We start from the raw sequence: 27,949 nt of genomic DNA on the forward strand, positions 1-27,949 counted from the left end.
CGCGCCAGCCCCGCCGCGATGCCCGCGCGCCCCGGACGCCTCCTCCCACGGCTGCCCCGGCCGCCGGCCCCGGTCTCCCTGCTGCTGATGCTGCTTTGGCTGGGCCAGGGCGGCGGCGGGCGCTGGGGCGCCAGGGCCCAGGAGCCTGGGGCGGCGGCGGCGGACGGGCCCCTTGCGGGCGACGGCGGGGACGGACAGGACCCTCACGCCAAGCACCTGTACACGGCCGACATGTTCACGCACGGGATCGAGAGCGCCGCGCACTTCGTCATGTTCTTCGCGCCCTGGTAACTGGCCGTGCCGCCTCCTCGGGGCCCGGGTTGGCCCGGGCCGGGTACCCCCAGATCCGCACTCTGCGCCCCGGGGGCAGTCCGGGGCCTGGGGACAGGGGCACCGCGACGGGCCGGGGGCGGGGGCGGTGCGGGTCCCGCCAGGGCAGGGGGCGGGGGCGGTACGGGTCCCGGGCCAGGGCTGGGGCGCTTGCGGCTGACGTGGCGCAAGGCGGCCGGGGCGGTGCAGGAGGGGGCGGGCGGTCCGGAGGGGAGAGCCGAGGACGGGCCGCCCCTCCTCCTTCCCGAGTGCCCCTTTCCCCCAATCCGTGGGCTGGGGGAGGGGAAGGGAGGTCGTCGCCCTTTGGGGTTGCTGGGATCCTAGAGGCCACTGCACGGTCCTGCCCGCCCCCCTGCCTCAAACTTGCTGCGCCGGCGGCCTGCCAGAGCGGCTAGCACCAGGTGGGCCACGTGCGGCGGCCGCTGGCACCCGGCGTCCAGCCGCAGACACTTGAGGGATTCCGATCACTAGCTGTAGGGGGCACATCCTCTGCTTGAAGATTTAATTGAAAAATAGGAACTCGTAAAGTTGTGATATCCCCCTTGGTGTGTTCCTGAGAGGAGAAGGTGTGGCCCAGGCAGAAGAGTATTCCCGTACTACCCCGAGAAGCTAGAGTAGTGCGAATTCTGGGGACCCTTCCGCAGCGCGGAGTGGATAGGAAGCTGTGCCCTGGGTGATAGGAGCCCCTGCTCCTCATCTCAGAGCTGTCCTCTGGCACCTCCTCCCCTCCGCTCTCTCGGGGCTGGCTTGTCTGGAAAGCGAGATGGCAAATGGCACCACGTCAAACAGACGGTACCGCCTGCCATGGTTCTGGGGCGGGGGGGCTTTGGTATGGGACTCCTGTCCAACCCCTAAGACTCTTATCCGGAGAATTGACCTAGCGAAGGACTTCGTGTCATTCATACAAGCACAGGTAGTGCTTTCCTCGCAGGGCCTAGGTGCCCCAATAAAGGGAAGTTCTTTTGGGACAGAGCAGAAAGCTAGTGTTAAGGCAACAAGGCAGTTTGCAGGCTTATTTGCAGAATTTGACGTCCTTCTGTAGTGCGGGGGAGAGGTTCCTTGAGATGTGGGAAAGAGATGTGGGAAGTTAAAAGATGCCTAAGAGAAACAGCCTATTCAGAAAATGTGCTGGCGGAAGTTGGAGGAAACTTTTCTTTTTCTCTCCATGTTCAGGCTATTACTGTATTTCATTTCCTTTGGAGTTAAATCAACTTTGTGGGGCCGTTCTGAGTCACAGCTATCGTTGTGCTTTAAGTTCTCAAGAACGAACTGACTTGGATTTTTAGAACTACCAGTGGTATAGAAAATACTTTGTAGAGTAAAATATTCAATATTAATAGTTACTCTGGAAAGGAGTATTCTCAGAGTAACTAATCCAGTTAAGTACACTACGCAATTGGAGCCTATTCCAGTGGAATAAATCTTTCTTTTTTATTTTTTAAAGAAAAACTGACACGTAGACATAATGAGTCCATGCAGTGCCAATGGAGTTTTAATTTTAGAGTCTCTGTGTTATTTAGCAGCTAGTCCTTGACTGAGTGACGGGGAAAAACTGGCAAATTTGAGCCCTTGGTATGAAGTAAATGTGGCTTATGGACTTGTAAGTGGATTCTCCAAAAAATAAAAGTAACTTGTAAAGTTTTTATTTGTTTGCTTATGAATAGTCTGTTACAAAATATTTAAACAGAGACCTCTGGGTTTCTATGATGGCATTTGAAAGAAAGTTTAACTTTAACAGTTGATTGGGACTCAAAATATACTGTGGACTGCCCCCATCTCACATCTCTTTCCAGTTTCAATCTTTGTGGCATATTGGAAGCCCACATATATGATAAGGGGCCAAGGGTACCATGTAATGAGAACACTGATCTGTGTATTTTTGCTCTGAACTTGGCAGATGTAGGGTTGTCCTGCTCCTGTAGATTTTGTTCCAGCCTCTTCTTTATGGCCAGTATGCAGGTCACCCTGAACTTGGTGGTAACAATGAGGTCAGGATTGGGGCTGCCTCCTTGGGAGGACTAGGTAGATTTGCCCTATTACATGGCCATAGGCTGCCTTCTGAACATAGTCGCTGTCTCAGAAGCTTGCGTTGTAGCCACAAGAGTCCCAAACCAGAAGTACCAACTGCATGACACTTATGGATCTGTCACTGAGAAATTGCCAAACAGTATTTGCCAAGCATGTGCTGGATACTGAGAAAGTTATAAAAAGGACAGTGCTGTCTTCTCAGCCCTTGTACCAAATATACTTAAATATAACACTGGTTTTCTTTCATAATTATCTTCTAAAGAAGAGGGCATCATATTGTGTTTGAGTCTCTTAAAAAGCAAGGATTCTCTTAGCTGGCCAAGAAAATATTCTTAGGGAAGACACATTTGCTTGAAGCATACTTTTTCAGTGCTATCTTTAGATGGTTTTTATCGAGGTCATCTGTCAGAAAAGAGGCAAAGAGATTTTATTGAGGCATTATTTCGAGGATGAACTCACAATTTTAAGTTTAGGGTGTTCTTATAGGCAAGCGTGTTAAAGGCCACTTTATAAAAGCAATACAGCAAGTAGTTACATTGTAGACATGAATACACACTTAGCAGCTGAAAGAGAAAAACAAAAACAAACCCATGCCCCCTAATGATATGTGACTGTACTTGAAGTTCGAAATAAAGTTTCCAGTGTAGGCTCATGAAGAATTTAAATATGGCACTGCAGAGAGCTGACAATTAAAGATGATCAGCTCTATGACTCAAAAAGTAGATCTAGTTGATGAGAAAGATGCTCATGCTGTCAGGAAATGTGAAGAGTAGCAAGAAACTATAAGTTAACATTTTAAAGATAGGCGATTAAAAAATATCTGTGTGTAGTTAAGTTCATACAGTAAATATAAGTGTACATTTCATTATATCATATTTAAAAGTTTGAGTTGCCACAGACTTTTTAAACTTCTCATTGGAGAAAAATGCAGAATTTATTTAATTTTGAGATAGATTGCCTTGCATTTGCAGATACTTGGTGATATAGTAGTAGAAGAGGCCTGGCTAATAAAGGAGCAACTATAGCAAGAAGTGCTAAGCTGCTGCAGTAGAGGGGGAGCAAGTTTGCTTTTCCGTAGAGAAGAGAAAGGGCACCAAACAGCCTGGCGAGTCTTGGCTGACTGCTTGGAGGAAGTGACAGTCAAACTAATCCTCAGGGCAAATAGGAATTATCCAGGTAGGCTTCGGGAGGAAACATCAAAGAGAATGTGTACTGATTCCCTAGGCAAGCCAAGCTGTGGTGGCCCTTTTAGAAAACTGCAAGTATTACAGTGTGGCTCAGGGGTAGACAACAAAGTAAGGAGGGCAGCTGGAGTATGGATATCAAGTGGGAGGTCAGCAGATCTTGTACAGTACTTTGCTAACAGGATTTCATGCTGAGAATAATGCAAGGACTTTATGGAGGGTTATAAGCGGGGAAATGGGGTTCTGTAGTAATTGCAAGCTAATCCATTTCTGCTGTGGTGTAAAGAAAGGATCAGAGAGCTGAAGAGGTGGTCAGGTGCCCCTGACCCAGCACTCACTATGCTCGTTACTTCACCTTATTACAGGTGTGGGCATTGCCAACGTCTGCAGCCTACTTGGAATGACCTGGGAGACAAGTACAACAGCATGGAAGATGCCAGAGTCTACGTGGCTAAAGTGGATTGCACGGCCAACTCAGATGTGTGTTCTGCACAGGGAGTGCGAGGATACCCCACGTAAGTGGGAAGGGCACATGTTTCCAGTATCTTCTGCCTTCCACATCTTTTAGCCAGCTTCATTCAGCAAAAGAAAGTCCAAGTTACACTTTTGATAACTTCCTTTGTAGTTCCGAGGAGTGAGATGCTAAATTTAAGCAGGTAGTCCCTGTTTTTAGGGAAAGATTATATTTAACACTGCTTCTATATTAGATGTCTTTTTGTACCTTTTTTGGAAAAATCCTTTAATTAATCCGTGATGGGTTTTCCTTTTATAAGAACATGTGTTTGCAAGACAAAAATGGTGGTCTCCAGGAGGTCTTGTCTCATTTGATGTTCACATTTACACAATGAAAACAGACTTTGTCATCAATTTTAGTATGAATTTTTGGTCACTATTATTCCTAAGCATCCTTTCTAGAGTAATTTCCTATTCGACTAGCACAGGGCTGTTTCTGTTGGACAGAAAGGTAACAAAATGGAGTACAGCAGTTCTGACAAGTGATACTACTTACTCCTTTGACAGTTAAAAGCATTTTTTGGTTTTAAGAAACAAATTGGAACTGACTTAATAAACAAAAGAGGATATTAATTAGTAGGCTGTGGGAGAAACTCTGAGACTCAGCTCCAAGGGCTTGGGGGCCTGTGTTTGCTGTGTGTCTCCCTTAAGGTGACTTAACTTTCTGGCTCTGCATCTCTCTGTTGCCATGGTGAACTTGGGCCCATCACCAATTGGCCCAGCTTACGTGGGGTGATTATTCTGGGAACTGCTCTTGTTGCTGGGGAGTCATGCTCTTGTAGAAAGACAGCAGGCCCATTCAGACCACATGGCAAATGTTGGAGTAAAGAGCCCTTCTCCAAAAAAGGGAAGATGCTGTTTCCAGAAGGATAGGGAAGGAGCCGGCCATTGCGACTCCTGAAATATTTGTCAAATTTGATGAGTTAAGTAAATGCTATATAAAACTTGAGCTTATCTTCATACTTGAGAGTCAGCATAGAAAAGTTGAAGGAACTCTGGGGCTGAAACTTAGAAGCCAAGGTTTGAATCCCAGCTCTACCATCTACTTATCATGCAGCTCTGGTCATATTATTTAACCTCTAAGTCTAAAGTAGGATGCTGATACCCACCTCACCTCCCATAGCATTATTATGTGAAATAATGTGTGTGCAGACAGTGATCTGAGCATAGCCAATATATGTTGTTTCCCTTAATATTTGGAAATTTGGCATTTCCATAAAGGACTCTAATCTTTGGTGAATGCTTTCTAATCTAATTCAAGTCTACATTAAGTCAGGTTAGTAGAGATCTAATTCCCACTATATGTACCTACCTAAAAGGCATCACTGATGTATGCTTCATAGTATTGCCTTTAAACTGCTTGAATGGAGAGCATCCCAAAGAAGCAGTCAGTAAGTAGGTGGAGCAGGTAAGCTAGATGCTTACCTGTTGAGAGCCTGTTACTTCAAGGTACAGGGGCAACAGAGATGTTTGGATGGTTGGCTGTGATGTCCACTCTTAAATGGCTGGCTATAGTCGTGTGGTTGTGTACACCAAAAACTATGTCATAGGGAAGGTGGAACAATAGGAGCTATAATAGGGCTGAGAGGGCAAATGTTAGGAGGCATCAGAGAAGGGAGTAGAGTGTATCTGGTTATACCAGCTATCTGGCTGCAATTCCATAGATGCTATTCACAGATTTTAAAAGATCCATGGTGGATCATTTGTCCTGATTTCCATTTAGAAGATTTGGTCTCCCCAAGAAAACCATGCACTGGTTTTGTGTTGTAAAAATAACTAAAATGGGCTTACATTATGCTGAATGTGGTTTGGGAAGGAACCTCTGTGACCGTGACAGCCCTGCACAAGTGCCGGAGAAGAGATTTTTTTCATTGAATTCGGGAGTTAGAGTGTGCTGCATAAAATGTAGTCACATTAGGGAATTCATAGAGTTACCTGTATGAGCTTTTACTTCCTCTAAAACTGTACCCATCTCATGGAGACATTGCAAGACTTGAATCAGATAATGAAAGTAAATGCCTAAACACAGGTGTGTGTCAGTATATCTACTTTTATGTCACTGTTTCCTGGATACCTTTAACTGGAGGAAAGGATTAGAGAGGGAGGGAATTTGGCTTCCCATGCCCCTAGGGGTGGCTGACTATGCTCAGAAAAATGTTTTTAAGGTCTTCCTGTTGAGCCAGAAAATAATCTTTCTTATCTGAGAAAATGTGAGCAGGGACAGCACTGAAAGTTTCTTAGGGTTGCTGTAACAAAGTGCCACAAACCAGCTGACTGAAAAGAACAGAAATTTATTCTTAGTTGCGGAAGCCAGAAGCTCAAAATCAAATCATCAGCAGGGCCATGCTACCTCTGAAACCCATCCTGCCTCTTCCCAGCTCCTGGTGGTTTGCTGACAGTCTTTGGTGTTCCTTGACTTAAAGGTGCATCACTCCAATCCTCCATTGTTACAGGGTCCTCTCCCTGTCTGCAAGTCTCTCTCTCTGTCCAAATTTCCCCTTTTATAAGGACACTAGTCATATTGAATGAGGGCCCACCCTATTAACCTCATTTTAACTTGCTTGTCTCTATAAAGATCCTGTTTCTAAATAAGGTCACAGTCTCAGCTACTGTGGGTTAGGACTTCAACAGATCTGTTTTGCCAGACACAATTCAACCCATAAGACCATCTCATCTGTTGTAGTAGAACTTTCATCATACCATTTTCCAGCATGACCCATAAATGGGCTTTTTCTCCCCTCCATTCTGCTTGAAAAAGAAATAGACCACTAAAAAAACCCAAATGCCTGTGTGGAGGTTTGGTAATAGCAGAAAAGCTTGGAGCTGTACTTTGGGTTTGTACCCCGCGGTCCCCTCTTCATCACTTTCATTTCCACCTATGGGGGGAATTGAAGTCAGACTGAAAAGTCTGTAAAATAAGCTCTAATTCTATCCCTAGGCCTTAAGAACTTAAGGAAGAAAGATTTGGGTAGAAAGATTTTCAATCTAACAAGATTTTTAAAAATTGTTTATTTTTATTTTATGCAAAGCATACCACATTAGAAAATATTACATATTAGGTTTTACTGATTTTTTACAAATTTAAATAATTTATTTAAATTAGTTTCAAGTATACAGTACATTGGTTAGACATCTATATTGTTCATAAAACGATTCCCTCAATTGCTCCCTCCCTCCCTGGCCCTCCACTTAGCCATCACATTAATGCTAACTGCATTCCTCATGCCATGAAATAGACCCATCCCTTTGCCCAGCTATCAGCTACTAATTTGTGCTTCTCCCAGCTCCCCAAGCCCCCTCCCCTCTGTCACCAAATTGTCCACTGTATTTGTCTGTTTTTGATTAGTTTATTCTTTTTGTTCCTTAGATTCCACATATAAGTGAAATCATATGGTACTTATCTTTCTCTGTCTGACCTGTTTCACTCAGCATAATGTAGGTTTTACTGATTTTTAAAGTTAAAAAAGAAATGGAGAATGAGTTTGACAATAGCTGGTCCTTTCTGATGTTTTGAGGATCCACTTATTTTTTTTTGTCCTGAAGCTCTTTGATGGAGGAAGGCACTTGGAAGAGAGAAAGGACGTGAGGTCCAGAAGTATCTTCTAGTTCTCTGGGCAAAGCACACATTTCCAGAGCTTTACACAGTTCCAGAAATGGGTGCTGGCATTCATAATGATGAGGTCTTTGGAGTTGCTTGAAATGTTAAATTTCATGAAGTCACAGGTGTACTGTTCAGATCTATTAGATTTTGGCTTTTGTTACCATTAATGAGAGTATAAGCTACTGAGAAAGCGTTGCATATATTTTTCGTTGGAGGCACATTAGGGATGTCACCTGAGCCCACCACAGGATCTTAGCTTCTGGGTGAGGCCAGTAAGCCCGTTTTAATTTCAGTATCTATTCCAGCCAGTGTGTTGGTTTTCTCATAAAGCTATGAAACTTCATTTTGAGGCATTTGGGGAGTTAGCTACTCAAACCTACAATTCTGATTTCTGTGTATCTTGACTCCTTACATTCTGACACTGCATATTTGGGCATCTACTAACAAATTCCAGGTACATGCTGTAGAAGTTTTAGGTGTGTTTTAGATAAGCGGGCAGGCTCGCCCAAAAAAACTTGTCTGTGTTTCTCTTTTTTCTGTCAGTAGCCACATTTCTCTCTCATTTTTGACACCTTCTATTCTGTCAGTAAAAGAATTAATCCCCTCTACCCCCATTCTTTGACACTCTCCATCAAGTTTTATTATGAGCATATTCTTCCGTTACCAGTAGAATGATACAGAATCTGGAAGTATTAATTTCAGCCTCTGGCTGTGTCTTTCACTCACCTGAATGCTCTGTATTCTGTCTGCAGATATCTTCAGAGGCTAATATGTGTAGGAAAAAAATTCCTTCTCTGTGGAGAAGTGAATAGACCGTATCAACCGAGATCAAAATCGTTCGTATAGTTGGAGACTTGAATTCTCACAATACCCAGATTTGTAAGAGTCAAATAACTGACATGGTAGCCTGGAAATATATTTATTGCAAAATAACACTATTTCTACTGTAGTTCTAATTTAAAAACAAACAAACATAAAAACTTGAACCCTGGTAAGGATAACAAATACCTAGCAGGTAAAAGTTCAGAGAGTTATACCCAACTGAACACCTGCAGCTTGGAGGTTAATTCAAGTGTTAGGCTTGATGTGTTCACCTCAGCTTTATTTTTCTTGAATAAAATATGAAGCATTGAAACGTTTAGGATTAAGTGAATATATTATCTCATAGAATATATTATCTTATAGAATATTATTTTTCTTTCTTTTTCAAGTTTTATCAGAGAGTAGCAGATACATGCCTGGCTTCAGCCCATTGATAACTCATTTTCCGATTACTTCACTAAATGAGTTTGCTCCCTGATAAGACAGTGCTCTTTACTCAGAGCAATTTTAAGTGATTTAAAAATCTGCATTGTCTAATCCTTTGTTACCCTTTCAGCTTGAAGTTTTTCAAGCCTGGCCAAGAAGCTGTGAAGTACCAAGGTCCTCGGGACTTCCAGTCACTGGAAAACTGGATGTTGCAGATGCTGAATGAGGAGCCTGCCGTGAGTGTACAGAAAGCCCTCCCTGTCTTTGCTCCTACATTTTGGGTAATAAAGAGGCCAGGTTAGGTGAAAAAGTAAGGCTCCCATTTTGAGGCTACTTTGTACTTTTTTTTAGAACTCATTGATGATATAAGTAAATATTAACATTTTTTTCTTCTCAATTGTTTTTTATTGTGGTAAGATACACATTAAATTTACCATCTTCACCATTGTTCAGTGTACTGTTTAGTGGCATTAAGCACATTCACATTGTTGTGCACCCACCACCACCTTCCATCCACAGAACTCTTTTCATCTCTAAAACTGAAACTCTGTCCCCATTGAGCAGTAACTCCCCACTTCCCCTCCCCCAGCTCCTGGCAGCAACACTTGTACTTTCTGTCTCTATGATTTCAACTACTTTGAGTACTTAGGTAAGTGGAAAAGATTAACTTTTTAAAAACTTTTTATTATGGAAATACTCAAACATGCACACAAGTAGAAAGAAGAGTCTTAATGATGTATGAGTGGTAAGAAGGAGTATCATGAAGATGGTCCCATGTACCCAGCCCTCAGCTTCATCAATTATCCCCATTTGCCAGTCTTGTTCTGTCTTAACTGCCTCCATATCCCTTATTTATCTGCAAAGTCAGTCCTTATGGAGTGTCATTTGTAAATATTTGAGTATGCATCTCACAGATAAGCACTTAGTACCTTTTAACATAACCTCTATGCCACTCTCACATGTATGTAGTTCAATTGACAATAATTCCTTAACATCAGAAACTGACTCTTGGCCACCCGGGGTCTAAGCCAGGATACCCAGTCCGGGCCAGCCTTGGCTCTTCCTTCCCACCTCCCACAGCTACCATCTCACTCTTACTCCCACTCACTATACCCATGGTGTGAATCTTTCATTTTCTTCTCAGCCCTTGGTCCCGAAGACCCTCACTAGCTTTGCTGATAACATAATTTAATACCCTTAAAACTTTGTCTTAATGTTCCACCCTACACTAAGGATTATAGCAGGAAATTATAGAAACTATGACTTCTATTTTTTAGAGACATAGCTGTGTGTAGGATGTTACTTATTAAGGAAAATTTATAATTCTTTCCCTCTCCATTTGTCGTTGGGAGTATTAACTTTGTTATAAATCATTACTCTTGTAAACCATTCCTTAAGTGGTTCTTCGTGCTTTCAGATTAATGCTGAATGCTCAGTACCAGAGAGGCTCAGTTGGACTTGAATGGTCTGAGGTGTTGTATTAGTGAGAGATGGGAAAGATGACCAGTGTTCCCATGCTGTGTGTTTCTGATGAAATATTAAGAGTATCTGAAGTCTGAATGTAATTTCAATTTAAAAACTTAACCAGGACTATTTTAGTGTATCAGGTAGGTGTTTACAGATTTGAAGGTTGTTTGTGTTCATGTGCAATTCTAGCAGTCTTTTCAGGGTGCCGCTGCTTTTGGTGTCATTTTGCAGGGTGTCCGTGTGGTCCGTCAACTCTCTCCCGAAATGTCACAGCTGATCAGAAACCCAGCTGCTTCCTAAGGGCTAACTATACCTCACATTTTAAAGTCTATAAGTGTATGTCAAGAACGTTGGAATATGGTGTTGAATAAGCATTGACCAGAGACTATAATCTAATTTTAGGTATGTGGGGAAAACCACAAACCTCAGAGAATTTATTTGTATCTCTTTCATGGCCTAAAAGCTAGATATGCAGGTGTAACTTTCACATAGATTTAAATTTCAAATTGTTTCCTTTGTGAAAATGTTCTCTGATGGGAGGAAGCTAATTTTAAAGAGCAGTTAATAGTCTCAAAAAAAAAAATTTTTTTTAAATAAACTTTTCACCAATAAAGCCAATTTTCTATGATGACTTTATTCAAGAAACCAGCAGTCAGTATCAAGATGGCAGAGACACTTCATCTTGTGGGCCAACTTCCCTTTAAGGGTAAGGGTCACCAACTCCTGGGCTTCAAACTGGTACCTGTCAGTGGCTTGTTAGGAACCGGGCTGCATAGCAGGAGGTTGGACACTGGCAAGAGAGCAAAGCTTCATCCGTATTTGCAGCCGCTCTCCAGTGCTAGCATCACTGCCTCAGCTCCACCTCAAATCATTAGGCATTAGATTCTCATGGGAGTACTGGTCCCTGGTGCCAAAAGGTTGGGGACCACTGCTTTAGGGGAAACATGGCCCAAAGTGCAGACTGTGAGGCCAGGCCAAGGCTCAGCATAGACGTCCTGAGGGGCAGTGTCCTGTCTTCTTTGTGTGCGAGGCTCATGGCCACGTGGAATCCACCTGTGACCACTCTAGAACCAGTTTACCCACTGTCCGTATCCTAGAGTCTCAGAGCAGTAGGGATCTCAGATAATTGCTAAAAACAATGACAATGTGCCTTACTGTAGAAAACTTTATACTGTGAAGTGAAAATCCTTTTCAGTTTGAACTTTGCTGTTTATTGTAAGCAAAAGCTTTTAAAAAAAGTTCTTCATCTGTGTTTATACCTAAATAACTTGATATGCACACTTTTATATTTAGACAGGATAAATTTAGATTTTTCTCCCTAGTGTTATAGCCATATTAAAGAAACTCAAAGAAAGGAAAACCGTCCATTCCTAACATTCCATCCCAATTTTTATATTTCCATGTTTGCTTCTGTATTTTTTTCTTAAACAGTTATAATATAAACAGTTTATTAATGGTCTTTTTATATAGTTACATTGCCTTTATATTGATCATATATTATGTAGATTTGCCATAATTCGAATCTTCTCTGTCAGTGGATATTTAGTTACTTATAATTTTTTCTGTCATCAGAAATGCTATAGGAAACATTTATCTTTGTAAAGGACATTTTTACTACTTTTGAGTGATATTTTTAGAATATATTTGTAAAATTACAAGGCAAAAAAAAAAAAAGAAAGCAAGATCACTTTTATGGCTCTTGATCAATATTGGCCGATTGCTTTCTGAAGAATTTAGAGTGTATTCCATTTCTGTGACATACTGCAGTGTTCCCCTGATGGAGACAGCTTTGGTATCTGCCACAGAGCACAAGAATAAGTGTGCCCCTAAGTGCCATAAATGAACACTTTTATACTGACAGCCCTTTGAACATCTTACACATACACATACAGGGTTTTGTTTCACCTTATTGGAACTCACTGACTGTTCATTTAGCCATAATTCTCATGGGCATCCTTTTGTGTGGGTACTTAACCCTTTGAAAGTTTTGACAAGCCAGCAACAGAAAGGAAAACTTCATGGTGCTTTAAGGTCCTAGCTCTGTACAGCTTTGAGCTGTCACTACTTTTAAAGCTTTTAATGACTTAACTTGGATATTCTTTTTAATAGAACTATGAACTGCCATGTAACAATTGAATAATACCCATGTATCTGTAGCAAAATGGTAATGTGAACTTTTCTTCACCCCCGTGGTAGTGGCCTCAGAAACTGAGAAATTTATAATTGTGCAGTAACTCCTGTGGTAACCATTTAGTTGTACACACCGATGCCTTCTCAGTCACTTCTTGCCCCTTCGTTGTGTATTTCAGTTCCAAACTTAGTCATGAGTTATATTCTTTCGTAAAAGAACAGTTATGTTTGCCCTGGTTTTCTCTTTCTCATCTTTTCACTTGTCTGAATTTACTGTCTCATCACCTACTTTTCTCAGTTTTACCTTCCTTCACTTATTTATTTGTTTGTTTGTTTATTTACTATTTTTTTGAATAAAGGGTAGCCTTTCCCTCCTATTCTCTGGTGGGTTCTCATTCTCAGTTTTGTCCAGTTTGCTACCTTTGTGTCTTTAGGTACTTCTTCCTTAAAGCCAGTCTATCAAGAATTCCATTTTGTATTCTATGTGAAATCTCAGATCACATTTCAAAGAACAGGACAGATTGCTAATTTGGGGTAGACCTATCTTTTAGTTTGTCTGTTCTGTTTGGTTGGGTTTAGGGCAGTAAAGGACTGGTTGAGGTGGGGCTGGCTGTCATCTGCTTTCTACAAGTATCAGTCCTAGAGCATTTGCTGAGGGGGAGGCTGGCAAGGGGCTTCTTACTGAGCGTACAGAAGACCCAACAGAGTTAGTTCCTATCCTGGTCCCCCTCAACACACCAGCACCCCACATAGGTTCGAGGTAGCAAGGTGAGGGAGGAGATCTGCAGAAGGTTCTAGACAGACACTGGTCACCTCTTTGATGGGTTTCACTATGTCTTCACAGATGAACTCAGTGACCGTTGTTTCGTTTCTTCCTATTAGACACCAGAGCCAGAAGTAGAACCGCCCAGAGCCCCTGAGCTCAAGCAGGGGCTGTATGAGCTCTCAGCAAGCAACTTCGAGCTGCACGTTGCACAAGGTATGACAGGCGAACCTTGGTGTTCACCGTGGGATACACGCCTCTTAGAACCACTGACTATTGTTACTCCTTGATTTGCTGGGCTTGTCCTTTTTGCCACTTGAGGACTCATAGATAGCAGCATCTGTGGCACTTATCAAGGGTTTCTCTCAAGTCCCTTTAACATCATTGTTTAATGCTCCTCCTCTTAGAAGCTTTTCCTCCTTTTGTCTCTGTCTTTATAAAATGCCAGTTTTGATGCTAAGCTAAAGCCTTAGGTGTGGAAATTTGGACCTCACAAATCGTGAATGGGCATACTTGTACATGAGCTATGGATACAGTACATCCCTGGATAAGGAAGTGTTTATTTATATTAATGTTAATCAGATGTTTATTGACCTGAGGCAGAAACAAAAGTTTCTCTTATCTGTTTAAACTAGAATTTAGTGAGACTGTTACAGCATGTGAATCAGTATACATGTTTTTTACACTTAAAATATTTTCTTAGACCACATCTTATTTTCTGAAAATGGTCTCAAAAATATTAAAAATGATCTATGTACAATTTCTAATGTTAATAATATAAGTCCTCCTTTCTTCACACATTTCAGAAGAGTTGGCTCAGCAGTGAATGACTTGAAAGCAAATTTAGCTTCCTTGCTGACCTCTATTCTCAAATGCTGCCATGGAGAGAAATCCTCCTGTAAGACTGGGTTGGAAATGTTGTGGTAAAGGGCTTAAAAGTGTACCTGGCCTTGTAACTTCATGCCTGCTGAGACATGAAGTTCCATGAAGTTATTTAGACACCCCACTCAGTGTCTAAATAAGTTTCCCCCCACCACACTTAAGGTCTAAAATAATTTTGATGCCTTCAACCGTTTTCTGTTTTCATTAAAGGTGGTTATTTAATTTGTACCAGTGCTCTAACCGTGGAACTTCAAGGGGTTTTTTCCCCTGCAGGGGATTCGCTTTAATTTGAGACTGGCATGGGCTCACTGCAGGATGTGCTACCAGAATCACCTTGTTGTAGACTTATTTCCCAGAAGCCCAGCCTGGTCACTCCCTAAGCAAGTCATCACTGAAGGGCAGTGTTCTAGAGATGCTGCCTATGTTGCTCGCATGAGTATTTCTCCTCAGAAAGTAGCCACCTGCCTTTACAACTTCCCTTTGACACTTCTGTGGGTTCCTGGACATCCTGCCTCCACCTCCCCACACAAGGTTAGCAACAGAGCCGTCTGGAGAGACCTGGTTTCAGCTTTGCAGATCAGTTGCTAATTTTTTGAAGCAAGTTTTTAAACATTTCCTTCAGTGTATCCTTGCCATGGTGATAAGGTACCTCTGTGAGCATTGGTGTGGCAACATCCTACTCTAGGTCCGAGTCATATTTCAGTGTTCATTAGTTAGTTCTCTCCTTGGCCACAGCCTGATTTTGGTTTGGTCTTGGCCTGACATCTTTTACACCCCAGGCTGGTCAAGGTAAAACAGCCCAGAAAAAAATCTTCAGTGTCCAAATAATAATGTTTGAAGATTCGGTTTTATTCCTCCTAGCCAAGGTAGTAATATTCAGTTTTTAAACCTTTTATTTTAGTATAAAATAAAACACAGAATACTGAAAACAAATGTAGGGCTTAGTGAATTGTGACAAAGCAGTCACCTTGTAACTATTGTCCAGTTAAAGAAAAAAACTGCCAGCCTCCTAGTACCCCTTCCCAGTCAGTCACAGCCCTTCTGACTTTTATGGAAACCACTCCTTGCTTTTCCTTAAGGTTTCATTACCCAAGTGTGTGTTTCTAAACCCTACAGCTTAGTTTGGTCTTTTTTTGATATATCTCTTTTAAGTCTGTTTTATCTCCATGTACCCCCAACATCTCTTTTTCTTCCTTACATTTTTCTTTCCTACCACATAGGTTGTTTGACCTGTAGAGTTCCCCATGGTGTGGACTTTGTTGATTGTATCCCCACGGCGTAATTTAACATGTCCCTGAGTTTTCTATTCCCTGTGAACTGGTACATGAATCAAGAGACATTATCAGTTTTTGTTGATGTTTTTTAGGGGTTCTGATAAGACTTTATAGCTGTTGAAGTCTCTTTGTGATGTCAGCAGCCACAGCAGTCACTGCCTAAATCTGTTAATTCATCCAGATGCCAAATGCTATTCTAATTCAGGCATCCTGACTTCATTTTTTTAGCCAAGAGCAACTTGCCCTCATTTATCACTTGATTAACCACTGGTGCAGTTCGTATAGGAAAGACGGGATAAAGGCCTGATTCTTACCCTTTATTGCCAGTTTTCCAAATAATGAATTAGTTCCTTGTCCTCCAAAGATGACAAATTAGCTTTTGTTTCGAGGATTGTTACAAACTCATGGATATAGACGTTTTTGATGCAGAGTCACTTTTGACCAGTTAGTGTTCCTACTGAATTGAGCTTTGCAAGAAAACAAAGATTAGATGCTAATCTCTAGTTAGGTGTGATGTAAATTACACTCCCTTTTCCCCCTTCTCTGCCTTGGCTCCACATGGAAGGCGACCACTTTATCAAGTTCTTCGCTCCATGGTGTGGTCACTGCAAAGCTCTGGCTCCGACCTGGGAGCAGCTGGCTCTGGGCCTTGAACATTCCGAAACTGTCAAGATTGGCAAGGTAAGTGAAAGCCCTTATTAAACTGGAAGTAGACCGCCTTTGGCTGGATTAATTAGCAGAGTAGCCCATTATTCATTCTGTGCACAAAGTCGCAAACTTGATTTATTATTTCCATTTAGTGTGCCACTTGATAATTCATTTCACCTTCACAGATGGCAGCCTGGTTTCGAGTGTGCTGGCTTTTCCACAGCTTAGAGATAAATTATGGCTTTGGCTCCTTTGTTTGTTTTGAAGCGATGGCCAATTCTGAATTGGCAGCCCCAGAGCCCTTTCTGCAAAGATAGGGAGCAGAGCCTTAGAGAATGTTCACTGGATGTGCTTGGAGACTGTCCACATTTGATCTCACCCAAGAGCTCTTTCCTAATGAAGCCTCGGCTCTGTGCTCACAGAGCCATGCAGGGGACCCTCCCTATGGTAAGACTCAGCTTGCACTGCTGCCTGGAATTCTTTCCAACTTTTCCTACTTTACGTGGAGGAGCCAGAAGCGATATCTAACAAATTCTGTGTAACTGGATTTTCTGGAAATATCCAGAGCAGCTTCTGGGTCATCAAACACTTAATTTCATCTATTCTCCAGCACCCGCCAGACATCATTGCCTGGATATCCTTTAATAAAAATCTCATTTTCTACTTTGCCAGGGGCCCATAGTATTACAGAAGTAATACTATGTGTCCAGTGACCATAGTTAATAAGATGATCTGTCCAGCATGGTGAAATGGTCAAAAGCATAGATTTGGGAGTCAAGTAGACCTGGCTGGCCAACCTAAGGCAACTTCTTAGCACCTCATTCTCAATAAATAAATTAAAGCATTTCAGTAAATGTAATTTAAGCATCCTGTCTTCATTTTTTTAGCAACAGAAACTTGTCCTCGTTTATCACTTGGTTATCCAGTGGCGCAGTTCATATAGGAAAGACAGGATAAAAGCCTGATTCTTCCCCTTTACTGCCAGTTTTACAAATAATGAGTTGGTTCCCTGTTGTCCTCCAAAGATGACAAAGTAGCTTTTGTTTGGGGATTGTTACGAACTCATGGTTATAGACAACTTTGATGCAGTCACTTTTGACCAGTTAAAGGGTTCCTGCTGAACTACACTTTGCAAGAGGACAAAGATCAGATGTAATCATAAAATAATCTTGTCTTCTGTCTTCCCCATTCCTTGTATCCTTACTTTAAATTATGTTTTGAACTTTGATAGGGGATTATTTTATTTTCAATTCATGTCAGTGGAGGCTTCTCGCAGAACCAAGCATGAGCAGACAGAGTCTAAATAACTGGGCTGTGGCCCTTCATCTCTGGACATATAACTGGACCCTAAAAATGCCTTCCCACCCCCAGTTGTAGTTGGAGGCTTCCTGTGCCTCAGGTTAACACTGGAACTGCTCTCTGACTTCAGTCTTATCTGTTAAAATAACAGTTCATCTACTTTGTTGACATAGTGAGAAATAAGCTCTGTACAGCTGATTTTAATGTCAGAAAAGTTAAAAAGAAGTGACTTAGAATAGAATGTTGTATAAAAATGTTAAACAAGCAGAATCTTATAAAAATTTAAATGGAAATAATCCGAAGTGCTGTGGCAGTTGGTAAATTGAGCTTACAGAATTGATACTGTAATCTGATTTTAACATCTTTTCAGTTTTATCTTTATCATATACCAAGTACTCCTATTTAAAATTGACTACTTGCTTCTCCTTGAATTTAAAACTCTAAATTTGAACATGAGAATAAATTTCTAAGCTAGCGTTACGACTGGTGTGGGCGTCCATCACCGACAGCCAGGCCCGCCCCTCCCAGGATGTCAAGCTAGGCTTCCCTTCTCTACCTGTTAACCTGCTCAAGGGAAAATGTTGCTTCCTAAAAATGAGCATTATAAGTAAACGAAAATAAATCATGTCTCTAAAGTGAATCTTGCTGTGCTGCTCCCTCGGTTCGGGGGAATTTTGGGGTACCTGTTTTAGGAATAGTCTGCAGAAACTGCAGCTTGCTGGCAAAGATGCTGCAGATCAAGGGTTTTAGAAATTATATTAAGAAAAAAAAAAAAAACTCCCGGGGTACCCAATAGCTCGTTTTTATCAGGCGGGCTCACTAACTGGAAATGTGAACTTTCTTTGTAGGTTGACTGTACGCAGCACTATGAACTCTGTTCAGGAAATCAGGTCCGTGGCTATCCCACTCTTCTCTGGTTCCGAGACGGTAAAAAGGTATGTCTTTAGGCCTTAATGTGGAGAAAGAGTGTTTCTCTTAACCACAGTGGGCTGAGTTGTCAAGTGACTTAACAGTTGTGGTGAATTGCCAGTATGCATTGATTGCTTGGGCACTAGTTTAAGGGAATACATGTAACCGAAAATGGCTTTCTCTTAATTGATAAGATTTGGGTAGTTGAGAAAAACTGTCCATCGTTATAATATTTTGAAACCTTCCATTTGGCTCAGGTTGTCACTAGAATAACCCACATCTGTCCTAAGGTAACTGCTCTGATCACAGCCTCTGAGAGAGGTTAATGCTCACTCTTGGTAAGGTTCTCCCTCCCTCCCTTCCATCCCTGGCTGATGGTCAGCTTCTCAGAATACCTGAGTCAGCACCCAGGGTTTTGTGACTCATAGCTCTGCAGAAGGAATGAGCTGTAAAGTTCTCTCACAAAAGCCCAAATATTGGTTTATAACCTCTGCCTTTGCATTTAAACTTGAGCACACAAACATCGCACAGCTCACACAACCATGCAGAGACATCTGGCAGGAGGTTTCACATGGGCAAGAGGGGTCAGGAGGAGGTTTGAGTTATTCAGAGCACTCAAGTATACTAACTTGTCAGTGTTTCTGTGTGGCCCATGTTTGGACAGATTGACCAGTACAAGGGAAAGCGAGATCTGGACTCGCTGAGAGAGTATGTGGAATCACAGCTCCAGAGTGATGCGGAGGGCACTCCCGAGACCGCCCAGCCCTCGGAGGCCCCGGTGCTGGCTGCTGAGCCAGAGGCCGACAAGGTAGGTGTCTGCCGCCACCCTCGCCCACAGAAGGCACTGCCCTCAAACGCCTTGGACAAAGTGACAGTTTGAGGACAGTATAGAGTAATTCAGATGGTTGGCTTACAGTTGACTTTTCAACCCAAAACATTTTCTTCAACTACTTTTACATACTTCAAGGGGTTAATGTAAGCAAAAGCTCCCCTGAAATAGATGTGAGATGCGTCCTGAATTTGGTCAAAAATCTCTGGAAAATTCTTCCCATTGATTCAGTCATCACTATACTCGAGGGTATGTGCTATGGAAGCTTGTCTGTTTCTGTTCGTTTCCTTAATGTGTTGCAATCATTTTTTTTAACCTGTGGTAAAGACCTCTGAAAGATCTGTAGCAGAAAAGATGTGCACGTTGGAATTGAAAGGCAAATTGCTGTAGGATATTTCATTTGCTTAGGCAGTCTTGACTTACTGAAGTATTATCTTCATTCATTCAGATAGTATAAGGTTTTAGATTCATTTGTTCTGTAATAATCAACCCCTTGTTATATTTCAGGCACTGTCCTAGGCCACCAGGAAACAAAAATAAATAAGACTATTTTCCTGCCTGTGTACAGTGGCAGGTCTAGTGGGTGAGACAGATGAGAACACATACATACAGATGTCGCAGAAGCTGTGGTAAAAATGGGTGCAGGGCTGGTCATTGTTTGAGAAAGGTGGGGCAGATAAGAGGTATCACTGAGGAACTGAAAGATGAATTGGCAGTTGCTGGAGAGACATGGGGAAGGCACGAAGGCACGAGGGAATGGGATGAAAAGGAGGGGTGCAGTGCAGGATGCCAGAGAAGAGAGGCAGGAGCTAGGTTGTAGAGGACTTTGTCAGCCAGCCAATGCTCTTTGAGCTTTAATTATAGGGATCCAGTGGAGGGTTTCAAGCATAGTTGAATTTTAGAAAGATGACTAGCAGCAGCATGTATGAAACAGATTGAAAACTGATGTGTTAGGTCATAAAAGATGATGACACCCCCCCCCAAAAAAAAAAAACTAAAGTGCAAAAAAATACTAAGACTGTGAAAGTGGGGATGGAAAGAAGAAGATAGCCAACATAAGGAGTCCAACTCTGTGAGCCCAGTTAGGATGTGGAGTCTGAAGTGACTTTCAGATTTTTGGCTTAGCTGGTGGATATGGCACCAAGCACGAGATAAGAACTAAACTTGAGTTCAGTTCTCAAGATGATGATTTTCACAGTTGTGGTGAATATTTAGATGGTGATGCCCAATGGACAGTCAAATATATCCATCTGGAGCTGAAGCACGATGTCAGCACAAGATGAGTAGGTTTACATTGTCTGCAACTTTAGGTAGAAGCCAGTGTTGAAGCCATAGGTGAAAATGAGATTATTCAAGGAGAGTCGAAATAATGTTTTCCCAGGAAAATGATGTCTAGATTTTCTAGCTAAGAACCTAAGGCATGTTTGTAAACATATTTCCAAAGCAGAATGTCTTCGTTGCTACTTCATTTTGTACAACTACACTTCATAGCATTCCATGTTCTTAACTTGGGACACAGGGACATTGGGGGAAAAGGAAGAGGCGGGATATTTTGTTCCTCAAGGTGAGGGCAGAGAGCCAGACATGGTGACTGCCTACCCAGTAACGCTCTAGTACTCAGCGTTTACATCAGAGATCTTGACTCACCGGAGCCAACACTCCCTGAGCCCAGGTGTCTGGAATCAGAAAAACCAGTGGAGCCACCTACCCCATCCTCCCAGGGTGGGGAGCAGCGGGCCTCCCCACCCCACAGCCCACCTCTCAGTTAGTCTCTCACAGGTTGGGGATCGCCTCGGTGTCAGTTAAAAGTTGAAGTTTTGGTTTAAGAAGTAAACAAATGATTTTGTAGTTGTTATGACCACATATGTTAGAGGAGTGTGTGTGTCATGGTGGTTATAAAGGTCATCCCAAATTGAGTATAATTATATACTATGGATATTTTCATCAAACACAGAACGGTTTCTATTTATAATAAAGTTTTCCACCATTAAGTGGGTCTTTCAGTGAGTGGGGCATCATATTTCTGGACATAAAGAAAGATGGCAGTGTTCTACAATGGCCCCCTTGGCATACTTCGTCTCCCAGTCACTGACATACGTTGCTTGGTGCCAGACTCAAGTGGAGCAGACCTGGTACATTTAGCCACGTGATAAATCATACATGTTCTTGCCCTCAAGAGAATCGCAGAAATATTTGTGGAAAGACACATAGACATAATTCTGTAACGAACTATCAAGATAGAATCCCTTTAAAGCAGACTTCCTTGTGGCTCCTTTCCCTTAAATTCTCTAGCCAGAGCTTAGATGAAGTTTTTACATTAGCTTTGAATTTAAGAATGGAAAGGAGCCTGTTATATGTAAAATACATATCATTCCCTATGCTTTTATAACATTTTGTAAGGTCCTTCTGTGACATAGAGAAGATAATTTTTGTGAATCCATATCATATGAGAGTGGTAGAGCCTGTGAGAGTAGCCATATATATACAGACTTCAGGAGGGCCAGCAGTGGGACTCTGGTTGGTGTTGTAGGCTCCATGCCTAGGAAGTACAGATTCAAGCCCTGTCTGCCCAGAGCTGACTGGTCCACACTGCAGAGCCCTGAAGGACAGTAGCTGCACCTGAACCCACCCTGGACTGCCGGGGGGCAGAACACTGGGCTGTGTCTGCCACTTCTCAAAGCATCTCTTGGGCTCAGGGCCCAAGGGACCTGATGAATCTCTGCCCTTTAGAGGCCACTGCTCTGCCCTTTTGTGTAGCTAGGGAAATGCAAATTGTACAGGTATTTTTATGTGACCTTGGGGCATGCATAACAGCATTTAAAAAGAGTATTGGTTCATATTTCTGCAGTCCCAAAACATGACCCTGCCCTTCTCTACGCGATGTATTTGCATTGTGGCTTTTCCCTCCCCAGAAGGGCACCGTGTTGGCACTTACGGAAAATAACTTTGAGGACACCATTGCAGGAGGAATAACCTTCATCAAGTTTTATGCCCCATGGTAAGTGGCTCTTTGATTAGAAACTACTTTCTTTGTCCTAGTGCACTTTGGTCCCATCATATTTTCAGCTCGTTAGCCAACCCTCCAGGCTCCGTGTTGAGCACATATTACACTTACATGTAGGTTATGTTGTGGGAAATAAGGAAATGTTATCATTATATTCTTATATTCAGATATGTTCAAGCTTGATGGTATTCATAAACAGTTATTGATGGAGAATGAGGTTATTTTAAAATTCAGTCTGCTTTGGAGAACAAGGTAACGGAGGAGAATTACGATGGCCATAGCATTTTGTGGTGTATCTCTGTACTTTTCCAAAGATTGCTTGTTTGCTTAAAAAAGCTACATCATGATGTAGCTTTGCTCCTTGGTCTCTTCTAGATGTTACAGAGGGATCCAGTTGAGCTCAGCTTTCTGTTTTGAGCCATTCAACATGTTACCCAATTGCCTGCACCTTCTTGCCATATGGTCTTCAGGGACCAGAGCAGAGATGCTCTGTGTGCACGAGGTTTGAGACCCAGGCAACCTGGATGTCCTTTAATTCCTTGGAACTTAGTTTCCTTAGCTGTAAAATCGAAGAACACTTTGTTTTCACAAATGAAACATTCCATTTGGGAAAGCAGAGTGCCGAGAAGTGTTAGGTTCTGTATCTAAATGCGGACAAGTAAGGTCACCACATGTCATTATTGCTCTTTAATTTCATTCATTTCAGGTATTCATGAGAAACCGTAATAGCAGAAATAAAAAATTAACACATGACTCATGAGTTGTGCATTCTGAATTTTTAAGAACAGAAACATTAGCAAATAATGCCTTCAAAACTATTATTTTCTATTTTTAAAAAAACCTAAAGCTATAGATCGAGTTTAAAGACAGAAGATCCCCTTTATTGAAGGGGAGCAGTTCATGTAGTGGGAGAAGAGTCAGAAAAGGGACCGAGTGTCAGGTGGAGGAGAGGGTTTGAACGAAACCCAGTCATGGCCTTAGCGCTCACACCAAATCACTGAAGCTTCGGGGGGCGCTGTGAAGTTGATTTGAAATGTTGAAGTCATAAGCAGTTAAATCTAAAATGTTTTTAGTGTTCAAGTGATCTTTAAAAAATGTTTAGAGTCTGTTTTGTTTCCTGTCCTTCTCCTTTTGTTCTTTCACAAACCAGTTAGCCCAGTTCACTGTATCATGGAAGTGGTTTCAAAATCCAAACCTGTTTTCAGACCAGCTTGTTTCTGTCAGGTTAATCCAAAAGTCTACTTCAGATAGATTTTTGACTTCCTTGTTTGGGGTGGGGGAGGAACAGAAGGAGGAAAAGTTAATGCCTCCCAAAGGGAAAATTTGATATTTTATAAATTTTAGGCAATCGTTGACCGCTTCATACAGAAAAACAAGGCTCACCTTGGCAGCAAAATATAGGCGAGTGAGCGTGACCCAGGCCTTCAGCAGAGCTGTCGTTGTTCTCTTTCTAGGTGTGGTCACTGTAAGAATCTGGCTCCTGCTTGGGAAGAACTCTCTAAAAAGGAATTCCCTGGTCTGGCAGAGGTCAAGATCGCTGAAGTGGACTGTACTGCTGAACGGAATGTTTGCAGCAAGTACTCGGTGGGTACATGTGAATGAGAACACTGTGGGGACTCTACGTATTGGGAGCAGATCCCAAGTGAAGCTGTGCTTTGGCGTTGTGGGCTCAACCGAGATAACTCACACTGCCCTTGTCCCCTCAACAAAGCATTTTTTGTGTCCTTTTGAGGTGCTCGGTTTGTTTTTCCTTTTGAAAAGCTAAACAGATGCTCTCTCAAAGGAAAGGCTTTCTTCCTCTATTATTATACACATTTCAGTGGAGGTTTTTAGGCCTTGCCATCTGGGTGTTAGGCTGGGCAGTAACTAAGACTTCAAGCTAGAGAATGGGGGGCCGCTTACACAGACGTTCTCGTTGATGGAATAGTCAGTTGGCTTGTGGCTGTCATCATCAACAACTAAGTGGCTTATTTTTCAGATATAAGCCAGCATTCTAACATAAAATGGCTGAATTAAAGGAAACACTTGAACATAAACTTCCTCCTGAGAGAGCCATACCAACACGCCCGTCTTGTGCTTGGATCGTTTAACTGTTGTTGAAATTTTATATTTCTCTTTTTGTGTTGTTTTCTTAAAACATTTTTGAGGCTGCTGAAGTTTATTACCTCATCAGATTGAGGATAGTTGTAGCATATTTTTTTATTTATCATTAGAAGATGCCAGTCAAATTTGTGCCTTAAAATTCTGAAAAGAGAAAAGAGGCGAGTTGCGGCTCTCCTTGAGGGTCTTGCTACTACCCAGTGTGGTCCACTGAGCGGCCTGGGCATCACCGGGAACCTTGTCCAAAATGCAGAGTCTCAGGCCGCGTGCCGTGCCGCTGGGCTGGAATGTGCACCTTAATAGGTCCCCGGGGGATTGACACTAATTTTGAATGTAGTTCTGGATTGGAAAATGAATAAATAGCCCCAAGACTTTGCTTTCTGAACTCTCTGACACTTTTTAAATGGTTTATACATTTTAAAAATTTAACCGTAGACTTTCCTGGCCACAGCTGTAGGATTTTTTCTGGTTTTATTTATGAAATAATTTGTGTGCGATTCAGGCCACTGGTTTTCAAATTTTGAATTTTTTCTTTCAAGGTACGAGGCTATCCCACATTGTTGCTTTTCCGCGGCGGCAAAAAAGTCAGTGAGCACAATGGAGGCAGAGACCTCGAATCGTTGCACCACTTTGTTCTGCGCCAGGCAAAAGACGAACTGTAAAAACAGGAGGAAGTCTCCTCTCCTGCCTGGCCGCCTGTACCGTGTCGAGGAGCAGCAAATCATGTGGATGTTGCTGGGTGGTGTTCAGGTGGTGGTTATTCAGAAAGCTGAATGTCCTAAACGTGTGGCGGCATCTCTGTGTTTCTTAAGCCAACACACTCTACAGGTTCTTTACTAAGTTTCTCTAAGTAAACATGTAACTCATGATCCCTTTGCAAACTGAATATTTTCAGTGGCAATCTATCATCCCCTTTAACCTTCTCTTGATGAAATCTAAGTGGTTTCCTTTGAGACTAAAATGGAGTTGAGGAAAATCAAATTGCTGGACTGTTATGGTTCCTCAGTGATTTTGGTGGAAGCATCATCCAAAGCACCATTTTTGAACTGCCCACGACTCCTGGAAAGGTAGCCTGTGGCAGTATCGATGTTCCTCTGAGCCGAAGGTCATAAATGACTTACTAATAGTGTGGTTGCTCCAAGCTTGGAGCAGAGTTACAAACAAAAACCCCACACCTCTGGGAGATACCTTCACAGCCACTCCTGGATTTTCCGTTCCTGTTAATACTTCTCTCATCGTGAGAGGTTTGCCACAATGAAAGCAATGGTACTTTTGACACGTGCCTGAGTAAGATAACGCTGATGCCATAATCTTATGTGTGTTATTATTTGTTAGCTCAGTTATCACTGTTCAAGGGATACTTCTGTTTGTTGCTCATGGATGAAAGATTTCATTAGTTATGTTAACGTGAAGTCAGGGTCCATGTGAAGATTTTTAAGATTTAAAATTCATGTTTAAGATTTGATATCTCCCATGGAAAATATGGGCATGGAAACTTCTGCAAGGCTTAATCATAACTGTTCCTTTAACTTATAGAAAGATTCTGGTTGCATTTGCCATCTGGGGCAAGAGGACTAGATGAGTTTTCCCTAGTCTGGGTATTAGGGACCAGCGGAACCCTGCAGCCCCACTATGGGGCCCCAGCTGGAAGCAGTTTCAGATTTTGCTCCTAGGTAGTCCTCTTAGAGGCTCATTGTACATCGTCTGCCTTCGCAGAGGTTGACCCGATGCTGTATGAAGAGTGGAATTAACTTGACCAAAGACCAAAGAATGGAGTAGGCAGGGCTGAGTCAGGGCTGAAGTAGGCCACACTAGCATTAATGCCAGCACCATAATTCATGCCATCCTAGTTATTAAACATTTTTACCATCACCCTTGGAAAAAAGCAATCACGGGACCAGGCTCCCATAAGATAGGTACCTGTATGTTCTTTGCCATCAAATTACTTCTCAGAATAACCCCTCTGTGTCCAACACTCTTCAACCCACCTCCCATGCTTGGGGGATCCAGTCACTTGGCACAAAGTAACTAGGGGTGAGGATCTCTGAAACAAGATCACTTCTGCGTCTGCCGCAGATGACAACAGAGCAGGATCTCGAACAGCCTCTGCCTTAAAGGAAATCTTTATTAATCATGTGGTTCACAGATGTTCATTTAAAAATCCCAACGTTCTGGAGAAGCACAGTCCTCATGAGTGGCTTCAGCTTCGCATCATGAGTCTTGTATTAAAAGAAAATCAAAGTGGTACAATTTGTTTACACTATGATACTTTCTAAATAAACTCTTTTTTTAAAAAAAAAAAAAGTCTGGTCTTTCCTTAAATGTTACAGCAAAACAGATATAAAATAGACAATAAATTATAGTTTATATTTACAAAAAAGCTGTATGCAGTTATAGATCATAAATGTATTATTTAATCAGTTTAGTATGAAACTGGTTTCTTAGTACATGATTGTGAAAAAGACATTTAAAAAATATTCTAAGATTTAATCTGAGTTCTCACTTCCTACAAAAGAAAAGAAAACTGATTTCAGTTCATAAACAGCATGGCCATCCAAACTCATTCCTAAAGGCTGGGAGCTCCTTCCTCAGTTTATTTCCTTTGTTGGGTCTCACCCTGTGACATGACATGCTGTATAGAAAAAGGCAAAGAACCATTTTTACTAAAATAGATGAGATTAGAGCCAGCGTTCCTGAAGTTAATGTGCTTTTCAGAGAGCCATTCCAAAAAAGATGAGTTGCAGAATTTCTTTCACATGTTATATGGTTAAAATGATGGCTATTAAAAATGCTTCTCACCCCTTGCAGTCTGACCTCAAAGTATGAGCAGTCTGCTTTTGCTACTAGCCAAGAAAACAGTAAGTGGCAGAGGACTGAGGTGTGGAAATCACATGGTTTGTTTTAACCAAAATAATTCTATTTTCACACCAACAAAAGGCCAGCATAAACATGTAACAGCAATTACTGAGACAAGGCACTTCCAAATAGCCCTGGTTATGGCCCGGGCTGTTGATCTTCTATGAAATTGACCTTCCTGGGAATGAAATCTGAATAGAGGCATTTTCCCCCAATTTCTGTTGTCTGTAAAATCTATCTTTGAAAAACATTACTAAACCAGCTGATACTTTAGCCAAGAATACTCTTACTCCTTTAACATTACCTTCCTTCTTTGCTCATACCACAAATAGCTTGATCTAAAGCTAAAACTACTTTTGGGAGGCTTTTTGCGGGGAGTGAAGGGGAAACCCTTCAAAGTTATGTTTCTGCAGTTACCAGACTTCATACTACAGACATTCAAACAGCTTCCTACAGACCAACAACTACTCACGTTATTTACTATGTGGGCAAATCATTAACGAGGTCCTTTAAAATCTGTCTTGGGTAGTAAGGCACCAACCGGCATGAGATGCTTTCAAAGTCATCGTCTTGCTTTCACTGTGCTTCCGCGTGTTTTTTAAGGCAGATGTAATCTAGGAATCCAAGGCAGTATTTGTGTCCCCAGTGACTAGTTTTTCGAGTTAGTGGCATCCACAAGCTCTTACAACCATATTCCTGTATTTTTTTAAGATGACATTGGAGTTGTCATCAAAGTAAAGGACTGAGATAGCATTTAGTTTAGTTGGCGCACAGCACGGTTTGGGGACATACTCAGGATTCATAAGGTGAACCTGTTCCAAAACAGAAGGAGGAAAAGGTTCCATTAGCAGCTATACCTGGTCTTGGCTTACTTCTACCTATAA

The 27,949-nt window shown here is 42.0% G+C and overlaps 2 protein-coding genes across 3 annotated transcripts in view; one reads left to right on the forward strand and one right to left on the reverse strand.

Annotated features, from left to right (window-relative positions):
• On the forward strand, positions 1–25,963 carry TXNDC5 (thioredoxin domain containing 5). Its single transcript, XM_039869381.1, has 10 exons — positions 1–287; positions 3,908–4,057; positions 9,035–9,140; positions 13,384–13,480; positions 15,986–16,101; positions 18,216–18,302; positions 18,941–19,084; positions 22,018–22,103; positions 23,564–23,693; positions 24,749–25,963. Exons 1-10 carry the CDS (start codon positions 19–21, stop codon positions 24,869–24,871), a joined length of 1,308 nt encoding a protein of 435 aa, XP_039725315.1. The 5' UTR covers positions 1–18; the 3' UTR covers positions 24,872–25,963.
• Positions 25,964–26,316: 353 nt separating this feature from the next.
• The window catches only part of BMP6 (bone morphogenetic protein 6), a 137,778-nt gene continuing 136,145 nt past the window's right edge, over positions 26,317–27,949 (reverse strand). The window contains exons 7-8 of one of the 2 annotated variants that reach the window (XR_005654191.1): positions 27,538–27,877; positions 26,317–26,841 (exon numbers count right to left, since the gene is read on the reverse strand). Coding sequence is in view for 1 of the 2 variants with exons in the window: in XM_039869380.1 (XP_039725314.1) it covers positions 27,728–27,877 (150 nt within the window). In the remaining variant the exon portion in view is untranslated. Of the gene's footprint in view, positions 27,878–27,949 lie in introns of both variants that reach the window. The other variant, XM_039869380.1, reaches the window with a different exon arrangement.

The sequence above is a fragment of the Pteropus medius genome, unplaced genomic scaffold (genome assembly GCF_902729225.1).
Source record: "Pteropus medius unplaced genomic scaffold, Ma_sr-lr_union100, whole genome shotgun sequence".
In the NCBI taxonomy this organism is placed as follows: Eukaryota; Metazoa; Chordata; class Mammalia; order Chiroptera; family Pteropodidae; genus Pteropus; species Pteropus medius.